Raw genomic sequence first — 24,748 nt, forward strand, 5'->3', positions numbered from 1 at the left:
TGCCCGACTAATATGTCCCCAGTGCATTGCTTTCTGATCAGTTTGTATTATATTATGTTCAAGAGTTTCAGCTAATAAAAATACTGCTCTTCCCACATACAGTAAGTTTGAGTACTTACAGAGCCTTTCTGCGGCACCTCACAGCTGGGAGCAGTCTCCTACGACCCTCCTGTGTTGTCTTGTATTCTTTTAGGTCAAACACATCCATAACCTCCTCTGATATCTGCAGCATGTAGGCCAGCGCTGAACACTGAGCAAGTGTGAGGTTTATCGATCTTTTCTCTGACCTCAAGTACTCTTGGATTTCCTCCTGTACTGAATGGTCTTTCATCTCTATCAGACAGTGGAAGAGATTAATCCACCTCTCAGGGGAGATGTTCTTCCTCTGCATCACCTTAAGGGATCGGATTGTTTTCTGGACGCTCTCTGGACTGCTTTCTGTCTGTGTTACCAGACCTTGTAGGAGTTTCTGATTGGACTCCACTGACATGCCATGAAGGAAGCGAACAAAAAGGTCCAGGTGTCCATTCTTACTCTCCAAGGCTTTATCCACGGTACTCTTCAGCAGCTCATGCAAGGTTAGCTCTTCAGACTTTCTCTTGAAGAAGGGCTTCAGTGCATCCATGTTCTTGCTTGTGTAACAATGGTACATGTAGACAGCTGAGAGAAACTCCTGAATGCTTAGATGTACAAAGCAGTACACCACTCTCTGAAATAACACAGACTCTTCTTTAAAGATGTGTGTGCACACTCCTGAGTACAGTGATGCTTCTTTGACATCAATGCCGCAAATGTTCAGGTCTTCTTCATAGAACATGAGATTACCCTTCTCCAGATTTTCAAACGCCAGCCTCCCCAGCTTCAGAAGAATTTCCTTATCTGACTCCATGAGCTCCTCTTGTTCCATCTCATCTCTTCCATGATGCTTCTGGTTCTTCAGGCTGGTCTGAATGAGCACGAAGTGTGTGAACATCTCAGTCAGAGTCGTGGGCATCTCTATTCTTTTGTCTGTACTCAACATGTGTTCAAGGACTATTGCAGAAATCCAACAGAACACCGGCATGTGGCACATGATGTGGAGGCTCCTTGATGTCTTTATGTGTGAGATGATTCTGTTGGCCAGGTCCTCATCACTGAATCTCTTCCTGAAGTACTCCTCCTTCTGTGGGTCACTGAATCCTCGTACTTCTGTCACCTGGTCAACACACTGAGGGGGGATCTGATTGGTTGCTGCTGGTCGGGAGGTTATCCATAGGAGAGCAGAGGGAAGCAGATTCCCCTTGATGAGGTTTGTCAGCAGAACATCAACAGATGATGTCTGGGTGACATCAGACACCTTTTCATTGTGCTGGAAATCCAATGGAAGTCTGCTTTCATCCAAACCATCAAAGATGAACATAGCTTTACAGGCAGTGAGTTTCTTTGCATTGCCTATGTCTAGTTCTGTGTGGAAGTCATTTAAAAGTCTGAGAAGACTGTACTGACGATCTTTGATCAAGTTCAGCTCCCGGAAAGGAAGCACAAATATGATATCCACATCTTGGTTTGCCTTCCCTTCAGCCCAGTCTAGGATGAACTTCTGCACAGAGACTGTTTTTCCGATGCCAGCGATGCCCTTCGTCAGCACAGTTCTGATGCTTCTCTCTTGGCCAGGTAAGGGTTTAAAGATGTCATTGCAGTGGATTACTGTGTCATGTGAGGTTGGTGTCCTGGGTGCTGTCTCTAGCTGCCACACCTCATGTTCATTGTTAACCCCTTCACTCTCGCCTTCTGTGATGTAGAGCTCTGTGTAAATCCTGTTGAGGGGAGTTTGGTTCCCTGCTGTTTCGATGCCTTCTATTACACATTCATACCTCCTTATCAGACTGTCTTTATGATTTACTATAGCTTTCTGCAGGCTGTCATCCACTACAAGGGAAGAGGAAATAGGGTGTTATCAGACACATTCATTGACAGGATGAAATGTGGGCCTTCCACAACTACAGTAACTTATATTATTGTAGTTAACACTTAATCAAATTGAGGTATTGACTTAGCACAGGTCTGCAAGTGGTCTTACTTTTTTCAAAGCCTCTTGCATCATTGGGTTCCCTCAGGTGCTGTAGTACAGGAAGTGTTCTGGATCTCTTTCTACACTGAGGACAGTCATAGTCTCCTGAAGGAGCAGGTTTCTCCCAGTATCTGGTGATGCACTGTCTGCAGAACCTGTGTCCACAGGTGGTAGAGACTGGATCCCTCAGAACCTGCTGACACACTGCACACCTGGACTGATCCTCTAACATAGTAGACCATCCACTACAGAGATAAAGGAGAGAGTGTAGATGTTACTACTCATCCTCTAACAGAGTAGACCATCCCCTACAGAGATAAAGGAGAGAGAGATACTGATCCTCTAACAGAGTAGACCATCCACTACAGAGATAAAGGAGAGAGAGAGACTTCTAGATGTTACTACTGATCCTCTAACAGAGTAGACCATCCCCTACAGAGATAAAGGAGAGAGAGATACTGATCCTCTAACAGAGTAGACCATCCCCTACAGAGATAAAAGAGAGAGAGAGACTTCTAGATGTTACTACTGATCCTCTAACAGAGTAGACCATCCCCTACAGAGATAAAGGAGAGAGAGATACTGATCCTCTAACAGAGTAGACCATCCCCTACAGAGATAAAAGAGGGGGCAGTAATTCCTCTAATAAACTTAGTTCAAACAAACTACACATTACAAAACATATCTATATGACATCTTGAAGATTCTCCTCTTCACTATTAATATTATTCTGACTAGTGACAGGTCAAAGGTAACTGATCCACCACCATTGGAGTTGACAGGATGATCCATGGAGAAATCACTGTTCATAGACAGACAGACAGCTGGGAACAGTATACTGTGTTCATAGACAGACAGACAGCTGGGAACAGTATACTGTGTTCATAGACAGACAGCTGGGAACAGTATACTGTGTTCATAGACAGACAGCTGGGAACAGTATACTGTGTTCATAGACAGACAGCTGGGAACATTATACTGTGTTCATAGACAGACAGACAGCTGGGAACAGTATACTGTGTTCATAGACAGACAGCTGGGAACAGTATACTGTGTTCATAGACAGACAGACAGCTGGGAACAGTATACTGTGTTCATAGACAGACAGCTGGGAACAGTATACTCTGTTCATAGACAGACAGACAGCTGGGAACAGTATACTCTGTTCATAGACAGACAGCTGGGAACAGTATACTGTGTTCATAGACAGACAGCTGGGAACAATATACTCTGTTCATAGACAGACAGGCAGCTGGGAACAGTATACTGTGTTCATAGACAGACAGCTGGGAACAGTATACTGTGTTCATAGACAGACAGCTGGGAACATTATACTGTGTTCATAGACAGACAGCTGGGAACAGTATACTCTGTTCATAGACAGACAGACAGCTGGGAACAGAATACTGTGTTCATAGACAGACAGCTGGGAACAGTATACTGTGTTCATAGACAGACAGACAGCTGGGAACAGTATACTCTGTTCATAGACAGACAGACAGCTGGGAACAGTATACTCTGTTCATAGACAGACAGCTGGGAACATTATACTGTGTTCATAGACAGACAGCTGGGAACAGTATACTCTGTTCATAGACAGACAGCTGGGAACAGTATACTGTGTTCATAGACAGACAGACAGCTGGGAACAGTATACTGTGTTCATAGACAGACAGACAGCTGGGAACAGTATACTGTGTTCATAGACAGACAGCTGGGAACAGTATACTCTGTTCATAGACAGACAGCTGGGAACAGTATACTCTGTTCATAGACAGACAGCTGGGAACAGTATACTCTGTTCATAGACAGACAGCTGGGAACAGTATACTGTGTTCATAGACAGACAGCTGGGAACAGTATACTGTGTTCATAGACAGACAGCTGGGAACAGTATACTGTGTTCATAGACAGACAGCTGGGAACAGTATACTGTGTTCATAGACAGACAGACAGCTGGGAACAGCATACTCTGTTCATAGACAGACAGACAGCTGGGAACAGTATACTGTGTTCATAGACAGACAGCTGGGAACAGTATAATGTGTTCATAGACAGACAGACAGCTGGGAACAGTATACTGTGTTCATAGACAGACAGCTGGGAACAGTATACTCTGTTCATAGACAGACAGACAGCTGGGAACAGTATACTGTGTTCATAGACAGACAGCTGGGAACAGTATACTCTGTTCATAGACAGACAGACAGCTGGGAACAGTATACTCTGTTCATAGACAGACAGCTGGGAACAGTATACTGTGTTCATAGACAGACAGACAGCTGGGAACAGTATACTCTGTTCATAGACAGACAGCTGGGAACAGTATACTGTGTTCATAGACAGACAGCTGGGAACAGTATACTGTGTTCATAGACAGACAGCTGGGAACAGTATACTGTGTTCATAGACAGACAGACAGCTGGGAACAGTATACTCTGTTCATAGACAGACAGACAGCTGGGAACAGTATACTCTGTTCATAGACAGACAGACAGCTGGGAACAGAATACTGTGTTCATAGACAGACAGCTGGGAACAGTATACTGTGTTCATAGACAGACAGACAGCTGGGAACAGTATACTCTGTTCATAGACAGACAGACAGCTGGGAACAGTATACTCTGTTCATAGACAGACAGCTGGGAACATTATACTGTGTTCATAGACAGACAGCTGGGAACAGTATACTCTGTTCATAGACAGACAGCTGGGAACAGTATACTGTGTTCATAGACAGACAGACAGCTGGGAACAGTATACTGTGTTCATAGACAGACAGACAGCTGGGAACAGTATACTGTGTTCATAGACAGACAGCTGGGAACAGTATACACTGTTCATAGACAGACAGCTGGGAACAGTATACTCTGTTCATAGACAGACAGCTGGGAACAGTATACTCTGTTCATAGACAGACAGCTGGGAACAGTATACTGTGTTCATAGACAGACAGCTGGGAACAGTATACTGTGTTCATAGACAGACAGCTGGGAACAGTATACTGTGTTCATAGACAGACAGCTGGGAACAGTATACTGTGTTCATAGACAGACAGACAGCTGGGAACAGCATACTCTGTTCATAGACAGACAGACAGCTGGGAACAGTATACTGTGTTCATAGACAGACAGCTGGGAACAGTATAATGTGTTCATAGACAGACAGACAGCTGGGAACAGTATACTGTGTTCATAGACAGACAGCTGGGAACAGTATACTCTGTTCATAGACAGACAGACAGCTGGGAACAGTATACTGTGTTCATAGACAGACAGCTGGGAACAGTATACTCTGTTCATAGACAGACAGACAGCTGGGAACAGTATACTCTGTTCATAGACAGACAGCTGGGAACAGTATACTGTGTTCATAGACAGACAGACAGCTGGGAACAGTATACTCTGTTCATAGACAGACAGCTGGGAACAGTATACTGTGTTCATAGACAGACAGCTGGGAACAGTATACTGTGTTCATAGACAGACAGCTGGGAACAGTATACTCTGTTCATAGACAGACAGACAGCTGGGAACAGTATACTCTGTTCATAGACAGACAGACAGCTGGGAACAGTATACTGTGTTCATAGACAGACAGACAGCTGGGAACAGTATACTGTGTTCATAGACAGACAGCTGGGAACAATATACTCTGTTCATAGACAGACAGCTGGGAACAGTATACTGTGTTCATAGACAGACAGCTGGGAACAGTATACTCTGTTCATAGACAGACAGACAGCTGGGAACAGAATACTGTGTTCATAGACAGACAGCTGGGAACAGTATACTGTGTTCATAGACAGACAGACAGCTGGGAACAGTATACTCTGTTCATAGACAGACAGACAGCTGGGAACAGAATACTGTGTTCATAGACAGACAGCTGGGAACAGTATACTCTGTTCATAGACAGACAGACAGCTGGGAACAGAATACTGTGTTCATAGACAGACAGCTGGGAACAGTATACTGTGTTCATAGACAGACAGACAGCTGGGAACAGTATACTGTGTTCATAGACAGACAGCTGGGAACAGAATACTGTGTTCATAGACAGACAGCTGGGAACAGTATACTGTGTTCATAGACAGACAGACAGCTGGGAACAGTATACTGTGTTCATAGACAGACAGACAGCTGGGAACAGTATACTGTGTTCATAGACAGACAGCTGGGAACAGTATACTGTGTTCATAGACAGACAGCTGGGAACAGTATACTCTGTTCATAGACAGACAGACAGCTGGGAACAGTATACTGTGTTCATAGACAGACAGACAGCTGGGAACAGTATACTGTGTTCATAGACAGACAGCTGGGAACAGTATACTGTGTTCATAGACAGACAGACAGCTGGGAACAGTATACTCTGTTCATAGACAGACAGCTGGGAACAGTATACTGTGTTCATAGACAGACAGACAGCTGGGAACAGTATACTCTGTTCATAGACAGACAGCTGGGAACAGTATACTGTGTTCATAGACAGACAGCTGGGAACAGAATACTGTGTTCATAGACAGACAGCTGGGAACAGTATACTGTGTTCATAGACAGACAGACAGCTGGGAACAGTATACTGTGTTCATAGACAGACAGACAGCTGGGAACAGTATACTGTGTTCATAGACAGACAGCTGGGAACAGTATACTGTGTTCATAGACAGACAGCTGGGAACAGTATACTGTGTTCATAGACAGACAGACAGCTGGGAACAGTATACTGTGTTCATAGACAGACAGCTGGGAACAGTATACTCTGTTCATAGACAGACAGACAGCTGGGAACAGTATACTGTGTTCATAGACAGACAGCTGGGAACAGTATACTGTGTTCATAGACAGACAGACAGCTGGGAACAGTATACTGTGTTCATAGACAGACAGCTTGGAACAGTATACTCTGTTCATAGACAGACAGACAGCTGGGAACAGAATACTGTGTTCATAGACAGACAGCTGGGAACAGTATACTGTGTTCATAGACAGACAGCTGGGAACAGTATAATGTGTTCATAGACAGACAGACAGCTGGGAACAGTATACTGTGTTCATAGACAGACAGCTGGGAACAGTATAATGTGTTTATAGACAGACAGACAGCTGGGAACAGTATACTCTGTTCATAGACAGACAGCTGGGAACAGTATACTGTGTTCATAGACAGACAGACAGCTGGGAACAGTATAATGTGTTCATAGACAGACAGACAGCTGGGAACAGTATAATGTGTTCATAGACAGACAGACAGCTGGGAACAGTATACTGTGTTCATAGACAGACAGACAGCTGGGAACAGTATAATGTGTTCATAGACAGACAGACAGCTGGGAACAGTATACTGTGTTCATAGACAGACAGCTGGGAACAGTATAATGTGTTCATAGACAGACAGCTGGGAACAGTATACTGTGTTCATAGACAGACAGACAGCTGGGAACAGTATACTCTGTTCATAGACAGACAGCTGGGAACAGTATACTGTGTTCATAGACAGACAGCTGGGAACAGTATACTGTGTTCATAGACAGACAGCTGGGAACAGTATACTGTGTTCATAGACAGACAGACAGCTGGGAACAGTATAATGTGTTCATAGACAGACAGACAGCTGGGAACAGTATAATGTGTTCATAGACAGACAGACAGCTGGGAACAGTATACTGTGTTCATAGACAGACAGACAGCTGGGAACAGTATAATGTGTTCATAGACAGACAGACAGCTGGGAACAGTATACTGTGTTCATAGACAGACAGCTGGGAACAGTATAATGTGTTCATAGACAGACAGCTGGGAACAGTATACTGTGTTCATAGACAGACAGACAGCTGGGAACAGTATACTCTGTTCATAGACAGACAGCTGGGAACAGTATACTGTGTTCATAGACAGACAGCTGGGAACAGTATACTGTGTTCATAGACAGACAGACAGATGGGAACAGTATACTGTGTTCATAGACAGACAGCTGGGAACAGTATACTCTGTTCATAGACAGACAGCTGGGAACAGTATACTGTGTTCATAGACAGACAGACAGCTGGGAACAGTATACTGTGTTCATAGACAGACAGCTGGGAACAGCATACTCTGTTCACAGACAGAGTTTTGATGAAATCTATGGACAAAAAAATACCTCTATCTGATAATCACACTCTGCTATTTATTGCTGCCCAGAAGATATAACTAATGTGCATTGTGTACGAATAATGAAGCTCTGAGTAATAAACCTATTTGACACAGTTGGCTGGAAAGCCTCAATGCTTCAGGAAGTGTCACGACTTCTGCCGAAGTCGATGCCTCTCCTTGTTCGGCGGTCGACGTCGCCGGTCTTCTAGCCATCGCCGATCCATTTTTCATTTGTTTTGTCTCGTTTTCCCACACACCTGGTTCTCATTTCCCTCATTATGTGTTGTGTATTTAACCCTCTGTTTCCCCCATGTCTTTGTGTGGTATTGTTTATCTGTTCATGTACGTGCACGTTAGGCTGGTTGCGCTGGGTTATGTTCAACCCATATTTGTATTTTCCTGTTCGTTTGTGCCGTGTGCTTTTGGTTCGCCAAATAAAAGGCTCCGTTTTGCCACCAACTATCTGCTCTCCTGCGCCTGACTTCCTACAGCCCTTCACGCATACCTTGACAGGAAGCTTTGTTTCAACATCACTGCAGTGACCCCCAGCAGTTTGAGAGCTAGCACATCTGATTCATCTCGTCACGGCAGGTAGCCTAGAGTTAAGAGCATTGGGGCAGTAACTGAAAGGTCGCTGGTTTAAATCCCCGAGCTGACTAGATGACAAATCTTTTGATGTGCCCTTGAGCAATGCACTTAACCCTAGTTGCTATGGATCAGAGTGTCTGCTAAATGACTAAAATGTTACATTTAAACACGATAATAACACCTATGGAATGTTAACAATATATTATGGCTAACCAGAATGCAAAACAAATGTCAGGTTCTTCAAAATAATCTATAAAGAACCTTTGAGATTGACCTCCATAAAGGTTCTATAAAGAACCATAACAAAGGGATGTTTATAGAACTATCCTCCATAAAGGTTCTATAAAGAACCATAACAAAGGGATGTTTATAGAACTATCCTCCATAAAGGTTCTATAAAGAACCATAACAAAGGGATGTTTATAGAACTATCCTCCATAAAGGTTCTATAAAGAACCATAACAAAGGGATGTTTATAGAACTATCCTCCATAAAGGTTCTATAAAGAACCATAACAAAGGGATGTTTATAGAACTATCCTCCATAAAGGTTCTATAAAGAACCATAACAAAGGGATGTTTATAGAACTATCCTCCATAAAGGTTCTATAAAGAACCATAACAAAGGGATGTTTATAGCCACAAAAAGGGTTGTAACTTTAATTGTGTGATTGCAGTAATTACATTTATTGTGTAATTGCTGTATTCATTTTATTGTGTGATTGCTGTAATTACTTTTGTGTAACTGCTGTAATTACTTGTACTGTGTAATTGCTGTAAGTACTTTTATTGTCTAGAAGCTGATCCTTCATCAGTATTGTGAAATAATTATAATGTTAAGTAAAGATTTGAATGGAGAAAACTGATCTGAGAGCAGCGCTCCCTTTCTTTCCATCCTATCAGAATTGATACATGCTCCACCAGACGTGATACCTTGTAGTGCTGCTGATCCAGTTTCTACTGGTCTGACTGAGGATATGAACTCTGACCTGTCCACCAGACATGATAACTTGTAGTGCTGCTGATCCAGTTTCTACTGGTCTGACTGAGGATATGAACTCTGACCTGTTCACCAGATGTGATACCTTGTAGTGCTGCTGATCCAGTTTCTACTGGTCTGACTGAGGATATGAACTCTGACCTGTTCACCAGACGTGATACCTTGTTGTGCTGCTGATCCAGTTTCTACTGGTCTGACTGAGGATATGAACTCTGACTGAGGTTATCAGTATCGACACATGCTCCAACGACGCACATAGCGACCATTCTCTGTTTTAGGAAACTCATGTTATTTCTTCGGCCATTGTAGGAAAGATACATCTTTAAAACACCTGTAAGCCTAAATGCCATCACTTTCAGGAAACCGTCCCCAGAGAGACTTACAGTAAAGTTGCCGTATATTAATTTGATAATCTATTGTGTCAGAAATGTTCCTGCACAGCAGAAAATGCAAAATGGTAGTGTATTTGAGGTTTAAAAAGGCTTCTAAAGTTTGTAATTTCCAGGTTAAAATGTCACACTTGATATTGAAAAAACACAAATGTGATAAAAATTGTGGAAATATTGGAAATAAACGTAATACATTCTGAAACAGTATTGTTGTCTCACCTCTTAGCTTTGGTCTCATGTTCCCCAGAGAGACTCATTTTAGAACACTGACCCCTAAACAGAGATCCAGCATGTTGGTTGTGGTTAACACAGTGACAACTAAACAGAGATCCAGCATGTTGGTTGTGGTTAACACAGTAACAACTAAACAGAGATCCAGCATGTTGGTTGTGGTTAACACAGTGACAACTAAACAGAGATCCAGCATGTTGGTTAACACAGTGACAACTAAACAGAGATCCAGCATGTTGGTTGTGGTTAACACAGTGACAACTAAACAGAGATCCAACATGTTGGTTGTGGTCAACACAGTGACAACTAAACAGAGATCCAGCATGTTGGTTGTGGTTAACACAGTGACAACTAAACAGAGATCCAGCATGTTGGTTAACACAGTGACAACTAAACAGAGATCCAGCATGTTGGTTAACACAGTGACAACTAAACAGAGATCCAGCATGTTGGTTGTGGTTAACACAGTGACAACTAAACAGAGATCCAGCATGTTGGTTGTGGTTAACACAGTGACAACTAAACAGAGATCCAGCATGTTGGTTGTGGTTAACACAGTGACAACTAAACAGAGATCCAGCATGTTGGTTGTGGTTAACACAGTGACAACTAAACAGAGATCCAGCATGTTGGTTGTGGTTAACACAGTGACAACTAAACAGAGATCCAGCATGTTGGTTGTGGTTTACACAGTGACAACTAAACAGAGATCCAGCATGTTGGTTGTGGTTAACACAGTGACAACTAAACAGAGATCTAACATGTTGGTTGTGGTTAACACAGTGACAACTAAACATTGATCTAACATGTTGGTTGTGGTTAACACAGTAACAACTAAACAGAGATCCAGCATGTTGGTTGTGGTTAACACAGTGACAACTAAACAGAGATCCAGCATGTTGGTTGTGGTTAACACAGTGACAACTAAACAGCGATCCAGCATGTTGGTTGTGGTTAACACAGTGACAACTAAACAGAGATCCAGCATGTTGGTTGTGGTCAACACAGTGACAACTAAACAGAGATCCAGCATGTTGGTTGTGGTCAACACAGTGACAACTAAACAGAGATCCAGCATGTTGGTTGTGGTTAACACAGTGACAACTAAACAGAGATCCAGCATGTTGGTTGGGGTTAACACAGTGACAACTAAACAGAGATCCAGCATGTTGGTTGTGGTTAACACAGTGACAACTAAACAGAGATCCAGCATGTTGGTTGTGGTCAACACAGTGACAACTAAACAGAGATCCAGCATATTGGTTGTGGTTAACACAGTAACAACTAAACAGAGATCCAGCATGTTGGTTGTGGTTAACACAGTGACAACTAAACAGAGATCCAGCATGTTGGTTGTGGTTAACACAGTAATTCTTTAATGTCAATTGTTCTCATGTGTTCATTATCTCTTTGAGAAATAAAATATTTACTAACAGACATAGAAACTGTCAGGTGATTTAATGCATCACATGAACATGTAGTTGTGACATTTCATCTCCATGGTAACTGTCAATAATAATAATAATAAAATGTGTCACTGTTTGTCTCACACACACACACAGGGAGGGAATGTTGTGTTTGTTTAATATTGTTTTAGGACTATGAAAATGGACAAAAGGATTAGCCGATGGATTATGAAAACAACAAAAATAATGGGAGAAATGGGAGAAATGACTAGAGAGAGTGTTTTTTAACTCACTGACCATGACCCATGAGTTCTTCTTACCTTTGTTCAGTAGAAAAGTCTCCCTCTCTAAACGCTATAGGTTGCAGCATAGACCGGTCACTCTTCATGGACACACAGCTGGGTACAGGGGAGGCTGGTCTCTCCTGCTTGATTGGGCTTCAACACAACAGAGACAAACATCACATCTCTCATCTACTCTGAGCTCAGATGGGGAAACATAAGAAGAGGTTCATTCCAAAACGCTATATATCCATTTTCAGAAATGTTCTTTAATTAGCTTTTATTGTTTAAAGAAATTATGAAAGAGATTGGTGTGTTTTTTCACTATCTATGTCACGTCCTGACCAGCAGAGGGTGTTGTGTAGTTTTGGTTAGGACGTGGCAGAGTATGTCTGTGTATGTGTGTTCTGGGTGTTGTATTTCTATGTGGGTCTGTATGGCTCCCGATCAGGGACAGCTGGTGATCGTTGTTCCTGATTGGGAGTCATATAATTAGGAGTATGTTTGTCACTTGGGTTTGTGGGTGGTTGTGCTGACACTGCTAGTCTTTTGGGATGTACGTAGCATGTTATTAGTCATTCTGTTTATTGTTTTTTCCCCGTGGATACTTTGCTCTTATATATTAAAAAGATGAGTATCTACATTTCACTTACTGCAGTTTGGTCTCTTCAACATGGCTGTAATTATGACAGAACCACCCACCACAACAAGACCAAGCAGCGGAAAAGGGAGCAGGACGCTGAATATATGGACTATTCTGAGGAAATAGACTTCGACATGGACACTTGTGAGAAATGGACTTGGGAACAGATTCTGGCCGGAGAGGGCCCGTGGCGAAAGGCTGGTGAGGACCGGGAACGCTACCGGGGTACATGACTGGCGAGGAAGCCGGAGATGCACCCCCAATAATTTTTTTGGGGGGGGCACACGGGTAGTTTGGCTAGGCCTAGGAAGAGCCATAAGCCAGCTACCCGTGAGTACATGGAGGAGCGTATGGAGTGGAGGGCGCCGTGTTTCGCTGAGGTGCGCACTCTCTCGCCCATACGCACGCACAGTCCGGTGCGCGCCATTCCAGCCCCTCGCAGATGCCGTGCTAGAGTGGGCATCCAGCCTGGTAGGAGGATGCCTGCGCAGCGCGTCTGGTCGCCGGTACGCCTCCTAGGACCAGGCTACCCTACTCCCGCTCTATGCACGGCAACCATCAGGCCCCTGCACAGCCCAGTTCGCCCTGTACCAGCACCCCGCTCGTACAGGGCTGTTAGTTCCATCCAGCCAGGATGGGTTGTGCAGGTGGTGCGGTCACGGCCACCTGTGCGCCTCCATGGCCCAGTCTATCCGGTTCCTGCCTCTCGTGCTATCTCAGAAGTGAGTTCCTCCAGTCTGGCACAACCAGTACCAGCAACCCGGACCAAGCTTCCCATGAGTTGGCCTAGTCCTATTCAGCCTGTTCCCGCTCCTCGCACTAGCCCTAGGGTGCGTGTCTTCAGCCTGGTACCACCTCTACCAGCCCCACGCACCAGGCTTCCAGTGCGTCGGCCCAGCCTCAAGAGCCCGGCACCAGTGTGCAGTCCAGAGTATCCGGCACCAGTGTGCAGTCCAGAGTATCCGGCACCAGTGTGCAGTCCAGAGTATCCGGCACCAGTGTGCAGTCCAGAGTATCCGGCACCAGTGTGCAGTCCAGAGTATCCGGCACCAGTGTCTAGTCCGGAACCGAGGGAGACTGCCTGCGACCCGGAACCGAGGGAGTCTGCCTGCGACCCGGAACCGAGGGAGTCTGCCTGCGACCCGGAACCGAGGGAGTCTGCCTGCGACCCGGAACTGAAGGAGTCTACCTGCGACTCAGAACTGAATGTGACTAACTGTGTATTGAATGAGTCTGCCTACAGCGTGGAAATGAAGGAACCTGCCCACGATCCACAACGGATTGAGCCTGTCTACAACCCGGACCCCAATGAGTCTGCCTACAACCTGGAGGGCAGGAGGCCGGAACCAGAGCCACCTCCAGGATAGTTGGGGAGGGAGGGTGTAGCACAGTGCCGTTGTTGACGGCAGCCACCCTCCCTTCCCTCCCTTATTGTTTAGGGGGTATTTGTATTTGTTTTTCTTGTGGTTTTGGGGGATTTTGTGGTTTCTTTTTTTAGGTGCATTCGGGGTATGCACCTTTAGGGGGGGTACTGTCACGTCCTGACCAGCAGAGGGTGTTGTGTAGTTTTGGTCAGGACGTGGCAGAGTATGTCTGTATGTGTGTTCTGGGTGTTGTATTTCTATGTGGGTCTGTGTGGCTCCCGAACAGGGACAGCTGGTGATCATTGTTCCTGATTGGGAGTCATATAATTAGGAGTATGTTTGTCACTTGGGTTTGTGGGTGGTTGTGCTAACACCGCTAGTCTTTTGTTTGTATGTAGCCTGTTAGCCTGTAGTTAGTAGTTATTGTTTTTCCTGTGGATGCTTTGCTCGTATATATTAAAAAGATGAGTATCCACATTCCGTCTGCAGTTTGGTCCATTCAACACAGCAACAACCGTTACTAATATGCTGCTGTAAATAGGCATACTAGGTTATTGTACTTCATCAGCCAGTTAGCTTCAACAGGACACATGTCCTACCATCAGCCAGTAAGCTTCAACAGGACACATGTCCTACCATCAGCCAGTAAGCTTCAACAGGACACATGTCCTACCATCAGCCAGTAAGGTTCAACAGGACACATGTCCTACCATCAGCCAGTTAGCTTTAACAGGACACATGTCCTACCATCAGCCAGTTTACTTCAACAGGACACATGTCCTACCATCAGCCAGTAAGCTTCAACAGGACACATGTCCTACCATCAGCCAGTAAGCTTCAACAGGACACATGTCCTACCATCAGCCAGTTAGCTTCAACAGGACACATGTCCTACCATCAGCCAGTTAGCTTCAACAGGGCACATGTCCTACCATCAGCCAGTTAGCTTCAACAGGACACATGTCCTACCATTTGAAATGATGGTGTGAGGAACACTTCCCTGCTGAAATATATGGGTTGGTCAACAGTACATTCCACTCTGTATCAGATTTTCATTGATACACCGTTAACTGATTTAAAGTTAAACATAAAAACGAGTGATAGGTTACTGTTAGATAGTGATAGGCTCCTGTTAGATAGTGATAGGCTCCTGTTAGATAGTGATAGGCTACTGCTAGATAGTGATAGGCTCCTGTTAGATAGTGATAGGCTACTGCTAGATAGTGATAGGCTCCTGTTAGATAGTGCTAGGCTACTGCTAGATAGTGATAGGCTCCTGTTAGATAGTGATAGGCTACTGCTAGATAGTGATAGGCTCCTGTTAGATAGTGATAGGCTACTGTTAGATAGTGATAGTCTACTGTTAGATAGTGATAGGCTACTGCTAGATAGTGATAGGCTCCTGTTAGATAGTGATAGGCTACTGCTAGATAGTGATAGGCTCCTGTTAGATAGTGCTAGGCTACTGCTAGATAGTGATAGGCTCCTGTTAGATAGTGATAGGCTACTGCTAGATAGTGATAGGCTCCTGTTAGATAGTGATAGGCTACTGCTAGATAGTGATAGGCTCCTGTTAGATAGTGATAGGCTACTGCTAGATAGTGATAGGCTCCTGTTAGATAGTGATAGTCTTTTGGTACGTAGCCTGTTAGTCGTTTTTTTTTGTTGTTGTTTATTGTTTTTTCCCGTGGATACTTTGCTCTTATATATTAAAAAGATGAGTATCTACATTTCACCTGCTGCAGTTTGGTCTCTTCAACACGGCTGTAATTATGACAATCTAATCATGGCATGGGGTTGTTCAATGACAGACATGTATTTGTTTAAAATCTATCACTTGATGGTTTCATTTCAGAGACAAATAATCATGTTTTTTTTCTAAATGCTACATACACAGTAATAATATATCTCTGCCTCACTGTCAGAGAAATCAGTAGTACTGCTAGGTTTTACAGTCAAATGTGACCGACCGTCTCAATTCGGTCGTATGTAGCAACATTTGAAATAGTGTTTTTTACATTAGATAATTTTACCTTTATTTAACTAGGCAAGTCAGTTAAGAACAAATTCTTATTTACAATGATGGCCTAGGAACAGTGGGTTAACTGCCTTGTTCAGTGGCAGAAAGACAGATTTTTTTTTTTCCTTGTCAGCTCAGGGATTCAATCTACCAACCTTTCCTTTCGGTTACAAGTCCAGCGCTCTAACCTGCGGTAGCCTAGAAAAGTAGAGAATCTCAGCCCCGCCAAAAAGCTTGTGTCAGCACTATGCCTTCTTGTGGATGGAATGAACTACTTACTAGGGACATAAGGTAATGTTATGAAATTGGGCTCCATGTAATTAACTAGTTTTCATCAGAAAAAAAACATTGTTAAAAATGGAATATGTCCAGCCTACTTGAGGCGCCCTGAAAATAATATTCAAAAGTTTGGTCCTTGGACACAGAGGGGTTAAACATTAAAGTTACTGTCCATCTAGTGAAGAGAGGAGAACCGGACAGAGGTAGCCAGCATCCGTCAACGAGAGAGGGAGGATAGGATAACTAGGATGCTGCTGGTAGAGTAGCTAGCTAGTTTACCTGCTGTACCGACTAGCTAGGATAACTAGGATGCTGCTGGTAGAGTAGCTAGCTAGCTTACCTAGCTGTACCGACTAGCGAGGATAACTGGGATGCTGCTGGTAGAGTAGCTAGCTAGCTTACCTAGCTAGGATAACTAGGATGCTGCTGGTAGAGTAGCTAGCTAGCTTACCGAGCTGTACCGACTAGCTTGGATAACTAGGATGCTGCTGGTAGAGTAGCTAGCTAACTTACCTAGCTGTAAAGACTAGCTACGATAACTAGGATGCTGCTGGTAGAGTATCTAGCTAGCTTACCTAGCTGTACCGACTAGCTAGGATAACTAGGATGCTGCTGGTAGAGTAGCTAGCTAGCTTACCTAGCTGTACCGACTAGCTAGGATGCTGCTGGTAGAGTATCTAGCTAGCTTACCGAGCTGTACCGACTAGCTAGGATAACTAGGATGCTGCTGGTAGAGTAGCTAGCTAGCTTACCTAGCTGTACCGACTAGCTAGGATAACTAGGATGCTACTGGTAGAGTAGCTAGCTAGCTTACCTAGCTGTACCGACTAGCTAGGATAACTAGGATGCTGCTGGTAGAGTAGCTAGCTAGCTTACCTAGCTAGGATAACTAGGATGCTGCTGGTAGAGTAGCTAGCTAGCTTACCTAGCTGTACCGACTAGATAGGATAACTAGGATGCTGCTGGTAGAGTAGCTAGCTAGCTTACCTAGCTGTACCGACTAGCTAGGATATCTAGGATGCTGCTGGTCGAGTAGCTAGCTAGCTAGCTTACCTAGCTGTACCGACTAGCTAGGATAACTAGGATGCTGCTGGTAGAGTAGCTAGCTAGCTTACCTAGCTGTACCGACTAGCTAGGATAACTAGGATGCTGCTGGTAGAGTAGCTAGCTAGCTTACCTAACTGTACCAACAAGCTAGGATAACTAGGATCCTGCTGGTAGAGTAGCTAGCTAGCTTACCTAGCTGTACCGACTAGCTTGGCTAGCTAGCAGGACGTTCGTCTGTCCCTCATCTCGATGATGACGACGAATCCAGTGAACCACAAAATGAAACAAGGATAGAGAGTGAAAAGGATCTGGCTACACTCATACGGTCCCTGACCGTAAAGCAAAAAGGAAATTGAACAATAAAACTTCGGCGTTTCAACACTGTAACAAACTCTGTCGTTATTCCCCAAGATCACCTCAGCCCACTCTGCGCGTAACCGGTACAATATGCTTTGCGCCACACTGTACGTGGACGCGGACAGATCTGTTTCTGTACAGGGATGCGGGCAGTTTCAGAACGTTGACATGAGCAGTGCAACACAATCAACTAAACCCAATGTTTACAGTGGGTTAAATTAGTAATATTCATTTTTTATTATTATGTTAAACAAACATTCTACGTTTTTTTATAACAATATTTTCAGATCTAGGCCCATGTCCACAAAGCGTCTCAGAGTAGAAAATTGGTCGTATAAGTACTGAGAATAAAGACATTTTACACTTATGTTACACTTATGGGTATAAATTAAAGCTATGCATGAAGTCTCTAGTCCCACCTAGTCGGCAGATATTTAGAACACCTCGTGAGCTGTCCTAAGTAGTTAAGAGTTAACAGCAGGTGTCTTGATAATACAATAGAATAATGCAGCGAGTCAGTGGTTCCTGAGCCACATGTAATTGCTTTGCAGTAGTTAAAAATAATGTTTTATATCTCTATATGGTCAATCCATAAATAATATATGTCTTGTGCTTTTGGCAATGATTTATGTATAATACTTATGTATAACAAGTGATACCATGTATGTCTCCAAAGCGTTTTGTCTTCATTTTGGCAGATTAATTTATGCTAATTTCTCAAGATTAACTCAGGTTTTCGTCCAGCGGCTAAGGAGTTGGAGCTGTGGCAGGAGTTGGACCTGTGGTCCAAAGGTGGCTGGTTTATATCCCGGGCCGGGCGCTGGAAAAAACGTGAGGAATTGATCTGACCCCTGGAGGTCTGCTGGGTTCACATCCTCAAAACGTTCACCTTTCGTTGATCAGAACTCTAGAGGTTCTTCTTCACTGAACCTAAATATATATAACTTTTAGTAATTCCATATATTAAGGAAGTGATAGAAGCCTTTTTGGTTCAATAAGGAACCTTCTTTTCTAAGAGTGTAAAATTAACACGTTTATCTTTTGATTATTTAATTATCTACATCATGTTATTTCAAGTTATCCCTTTGGAGCGCAACATCACATTGTTAAAAAAAATTATCCTAAATTTGGCATGGCTATAAATTGGGCAATTGAAGACATCTAGGGCGTAATCTGTGTTCGATGAAAATGAACATTGTATGCAACGTTGCAGGCAACATTATTGGCAAGGGACTTGATGCCTACTATGCCAAAGCTATTTAGAGTTGTTAAACGGGTGTGAAGAGTGTGTTGATATAACGGGAATATTGTCAAAATTCTTCTTGTAACAACGATCAGAATTGGTAAAGAAAATATGCATTCCATTATATTAGGCAATAATTAAGAGTAGGCAAAGTGGTCGTGTCATGTGAAAATTCTATCAAATGTGTTACATTGCAACGAGTACAGTCAGGGTGCCGTGGAGCCCCTGCAGTACCTCCACAGACCCCGGATTGAGAACCCCTGCAGTACCTCCACAGACCCCGGATTGAGAACCCCTGATTTAGCAGATGCTCTTATCCAGAGAGATTTACAGTAACTGCATTCATCTTAAGATAGCTATTTATTTTGGAAATAAAGTTAATAAATTCTTCATAAAATTGTCATCTTACCTCTTAGCTTTGGTGTCATGTCCCCCAGAGAGATGCATTTTAGAGGCAGGGCCCCCCTCCTCTCTCTCCCCAGAGAGACTCATTTTAGAGCACTGACCCCTAAACAGAGATCCAACATGTTGATTGTGGTCAACACAGGGACAACTAAACAGAGATCCAGCATGTTGGTTGTGGTCAACACAGGGACAACTAAACAGAGATCCAGCATGTTGGTTGTGGTTAACACAGTGACAACTAAACAGAGATCCAGCATGTTGGTTGTGGTTAACACAGTGACAACTAAACAGAGATCCAACATGTTGGTTGTGGTTAACACAGTGACAACTAAACAGAGATCCAACATGTTGATTGTGGTCAACACAGGGACAACTAAACAGAGATCCAGCATGTTGGTTGTGGTTAACACAGTGACAACTAAACAGAGATCCAACATGTTGGTTGTGGTTAACACAGTGACAACTAAACAGAGATCCAGCATGTTGGTTGTGGTCAACACAGTGACAACTAAACAGAGATCCAGCATGTTGGTTGTGGTCAACACAGTGACTAATTCTTGAATGTCAATTGTTCTCATTCATTCATTATCTCTTTGAGAAATATATTTTTAACAACTTTCTCTTTTACTTCTCTACATTCATGAAGAAAAAGATGTACTATTTACTCCATACATTTTCCCTGACACCCAAAAGTACTCGTTACATGTTGAATGCTTAGCAGGACAGAAAACGGTCCAATTTGAACACTTATCAAGAGAACATCCCTACTGCCTCTGATCTGGAGGACTAACTAAACAGAGAACATCCCTGGTCATCCCTACTGCCTCTGATCTGGAGGACTAACTAAACAGAGAACATCCCTGGTCATCCCTACTGCGGACTCACTAAACAGAGAACATCCCTGGTCATCCCTACTGCCTCTGATCTGGAGGACTCACTAAACAGAGAACATCCCTGGTCATCCCTACTGTCTCTGATCTGGAGGACTCACTAAACAGAGAACATCCCTGGTCATCCCTACTGCCTCTGATCTGAAGGACTCACTAAACAGAGAACATCCCTGGTCATCCCTGCCTCTGATCTGGAGGACTCACTAAACACAAATGCTTCATTTTTAAATGATGTCTGAGTGTTGGAGTGTGACCCTGGCTATCCGTAAATTAAAATAACAAGAAAATTGTGCCGTCTGGTTTGCTTAATAAAAGGAATTTTAAATTATCACTACTTTACTTTTACTTTTGATGCTTAAGTATATTTTAGCAATTACATTTACTTTTGATACTTAATTATATTTGAAACCAAATACTTTGACTTTTACTGAAGAAGTATTTTACTGGGTGACTTTCACTTTTAATTGAGTCATTTTCTATTAAGGTGTCTTTACTTTTACTCCAGTATGAGAATTGAGTACTTTTTCCACCACTGTTCTAACGTTCTAGAGACATATGAGCCACAGTTTCAACAGACATTTTGTAACTGCGTGGGCTACAAAGTTACTTTCAGTTTCATATAAGGAAATAAAACAACGGTCACAGGGTGAATTTGTTTTGCATTGCCCGGCTCCCCGGGTGCGCAGAGTTTACGCATTTTAGACCATTCCATTGGTCCTTAAAGAAAAACTCCACTCACCTGTAGCACCGGGCCATGCAAAACTAACTTTCCACTGTCGCAGGGCACTGAGACACAGAGTTCTAAACCCAGATGCGTTTCTTCAAGACATCTCTCTTACATTATTTTAGCTAAACATATAATTTACTGGAAACCAAGTTTAGCTGTGTTTTTTCCTCCAGAATGTGAGTTACTGTAGGACTATAATAATTGTTAACAGGCCTACAAACCCAAAAGGTTTTAATTATTTGAGAATGTTAATTTGTATGCCTCAAATATTAAACTGTCATAAAATATTTAATGATTAGTTGAATCAGGTGTGTACGTGCTGGTAAGAACAAAAGGATTGAGAAACCCTGAGATAAACATAAAACCATATAATGTAAAAGCTCCTCCGCCATCTTTACCAGACGTTTTACTGATAACATGTAGACCTACTGATTAGTTTCCACTTTGAAAACTGCTGTCTGTCAGCAACTCAGCTCAAGTAGCAGTTCTACTAACTAGTAATATCTCATTCCTAGTATTCATTCTCTTACTCTGTCCATTAGAATAGATTATTGTTCAGAAATACTTACTTTATTTTTCAATAATCTCCATGTAGTGTTTTCTGCTCTGTCGTCTCAAAATGGATCCTGAACAAAAGAACAACTTTACTTTCGGTTTCAATCAGCCGTCTCCCCACCCTGAAAATAAAGTGTTTTATTGGTATCTTCCACTAGATGGCAGTAAATACCTGCTGTAACTACACTTTATAACTATGTGTTCTGTTTCATACAGGCAGTGTCCCAGAGTTGGATTGCTGATCTAGGATCAGGTCCCCCTCTCCATGTAATCTGATTCATTATGATCTAGGATCAGGTCCCTCCTCTCCATGTAATCTGATTCATTATGATCTAGGATCAGGTCCCCCTCTCCATGTAATCTGATTCATTATGATCTAGGATCAGGTCCCCCCTCTCCATGTAATCTGATTCATTATGATCTAGGATCAGGTCCCCCCTCTCCATGTAATCTGATTCATTATGATATAGGATCAGGTCCCCCCTCTCCATGTAATCTGATTCATGATGATCTAGGATCAGGTCCCCCCTCTCCATGTTATCTGATTCATTATGATCTAGGATCAGGTCCCCCCTCTCCATGTTATCTGATTCATTATGATCTAGGATCAGGTCCCCCCCCTCCATGTAATCTGATTCATTATGGTCTAGGATCAGGTCCCCCTCTCCATGTAATCTGATTCATTATGATTGTTTTGTCTCATGTCTTTATATTCATATAGCCTGGGGGCTATGTAGCTGTATTGAAATGACCTTGTTTTATAACCTTCTTTGTTGCTCAGTGGTACTTCAGTTGTCCAATTCTTTCACACAGTAATGCTCCAGCATCACTCAGAGCTTATGCATCTAATGCATTCCTCAAATACTGCAGAGTTGTTAAGAAAGTCCCTGAGATCATCCTGTTCGACAACATTTATTTGCTTATTTGTCAGATGAAACCTGCGGGGATCACTGTAGTGGGTCATAAATGCATCCAAAATGGTTCTGAGGTCCTCAACAATGTTATTCTGTACCGTAGCTGGGATGCAGTGTTCTTTCCTGATTTACTAAATAAAAAGACAGATATTGTTTTAGAGATCTTCAATTAGCTGCTCAGTGTTGATCTCTGTGGCTTGAACATATTCAGCCTCTGGCAGACTCTCTACATCACTCATGTCATCTTCAATGGGATCAGTCCCAGTCTCAAATTCATCATGAGGGCAATTCTCATCTAAGTTGGCTCTTAAAAGCTCTGTGTGGTTTTGGTAGATGTGTGACTGATAGACACTGAAACATCTATTTGTTTTCCCACACCCATTAACTCCACAGGTAATTACAACATGTGGTTCATGCTGGTGATAGAGGACAATATGTGTGAGTAGTCTGGACACAGAGAAAGGAGGCTCGTTGCAAAGTGGACAGTTGAATAGAGTTGGCATTCTGCAGACAGATTGTGAACCTTGGAATGATGGGATGGAATCATGGAGATCATTGGTACTCAGCCACTTGCAGACATCATCAAGGGACCAGTCTTCCACAGCCACACTCTAATTCAAGTTGACACTAAAAGCAGAAGTGAAATGTATCAGTGTTGAGGCTAAAACAAAACCTCTCCTACTCTTTCCAGACAACCACCTTTCCTCCTAATGTGTATTCATGGTTGTTCTATAACGAAGCAGAGCTTGTCAGGAAAGGTGAAGATGTCTGTCTCTTATTTATCTGACTCCATATTTCTTAGTTTGGGACATGATGGGATTCTGCAGTCCCACATTTAAGTGTTCAGATAATATGATGGTCCAAATGGGGCATTAAGTTCTTCCATGTCGACCCAAGTTGTCCTATTAGAGTTGTATATAAAGAGCCTATCAGGGCAGTTATAAAGTCTTCTTGATATAATTACATGTTAGGGAGCTTTAATCCTCCCTTCTAAGTCTTTGTCTGTAAACTAGCTTGGTTCATCCTGGTCCTTTTAATAGTCCAGATTAATAATTTTGTCTCTGGTGTTAAAGGTGTAGTCAGGTATGGACAGTGGAAACATGCTGATGACGTCATTCAGTTAAGGAGCTGTAACCATCTTTATAACATGTGGTCATCATTCAGTTTAGGAGCTGTAACCATCTTTATAACATGTGGTCATCATTCAGTTTAGGAGCTTTAACCATCTGTATAACATGTGGTCATCATTCAGTTTAGGAGCTTTAACCATCTGTATAACATGTGTCCGTCATTCAGTTTAGGAGCTTTAACCATCTTTATAACATGTGTCCGTCATTCAGTTTAGGAGCTGTAACCATCTTTGTAACATGTGTCCGTCATTCAGTTTAGGAGCTTTAACCATCTTTATAACATGTGTCCGTCATTCAGTTTAGGAGCTGTAACCATCTTTGTAACATGTGTCCGTCATTCAGTTTAGGAGCTTTAACCATCTTTATAACATGTGTCCGTCATTCAGTTTAGGAGCTGTAACCATCTTTATAACATGTGTCCGTCATTCAGTTTAGGAGCTGTAACCATCTTTATAACATGTGTCCTTCATTCAGTTTAGGAGCTTTAACCATCTTTATAACATGTGGTCGTCATTCAGTTTAGGAGTTTTAACCATCTTTATAACATGTGTCCGTCATTCAGTTTAGGAGCTGTAACCATCTTTATAACATGTGTCCGTCATTCAGTTAAGGAGCTTTAACCATCTTTATAACATGTGTCCGTCATTCAGTTTAGGAGCTTTAACCATATTTATAACATGTGTCCGTCATTCAGTTTAGGAGCTTTAACCATCTTTATAACATGTGTCCGTCATTCAGTTTAGGAGCTTTAACCATATTTATAACATGTGTCCGTCATTCAGTTTAGGAGTTGTAACCATCTTTATAACATGTGTCCGTCATTCAGTTTAGGAGCTTTAACCATCTTTATAACATGTGTCCGTCATTCAGTTTAGGAGCTTTAACCATATTTATAACATGTGTCCGTCATTCAGTTTAGGAGCTTTAACCATATTTATAACATGTGTCCGTCATTCAGTTTAGGAGCTTTAACCATCTTTATAACATGTGTCCGTCATTCAGTTTAGGAGTTTTAACCATCTTTATAACATGTGTCCGTCATTCAGTTTAGGAGCTTTAACCATCTTTATAACATGTGGCCATCATTCAGTTA

At 42.7% G+C, this 24,748-nt stretch overlaps 1 protein-coding gene across 3 annotated transcripts in view; it reads right to left on the bottom strand.

Moving 5' to 3' along the window:
* LOC106599998 (NLR family CARD domain-containing protein 3) overlaps positions 1–21,707 on the bottom strand; it is a 36,289-nt gene extending 14,582 nt beyond the window's left edge. For 2 of the 3 annotated variants that reach the window (XM_082972448.1, XM_082972446.1), the window contains exons 1-6: positions 21,626–21,707; positions 19,444–19,542; positions 12,121–12,237; positions 10,383–10,436; positions 2,060–2,295; positions 120–1,908 (exon numbers count right to left, since the gene is read on the bottom strand). In XM_082972448.1, coding sequence (XP_082828574.1) covers positions 120–1,908; positions 2,060–2,295; positions 10,383–10,436; positions 12,121–12,237; positions 19,444–19,526 — 2,279 coding nt within the window. In that variant the 5' untranslated portion in view covers positions 19,527–19,542; positions 21,626–21,707. The remainder of the gene's footprint in view (positions 1–119; positions 1,909–2,059; positions 2,296–10,382; positions 10,437–12,120; positions 12,238–19,443; positions 19,543–21,625) is intronic. The other variant, XM_082972447.1, reaches the window with a different exon arrangement.
* Positions 21,708–24,748: the final 3,041 nt, after the last annotated feature.

This window comes from Salmo salar, unplaced genomic scaffold, assembly GCF_965601325.2.
Source record: "Salmo salar unplaced genomic scaffold, fSalSal1 ptg000691l, whole genome shotgun sequence".
Lineage (NCBI taxonomy): Eukaryota > Metazoa > Chordata > Actinopteri > Salmoniformes > Salmonidae > Salmo > Salmo salar.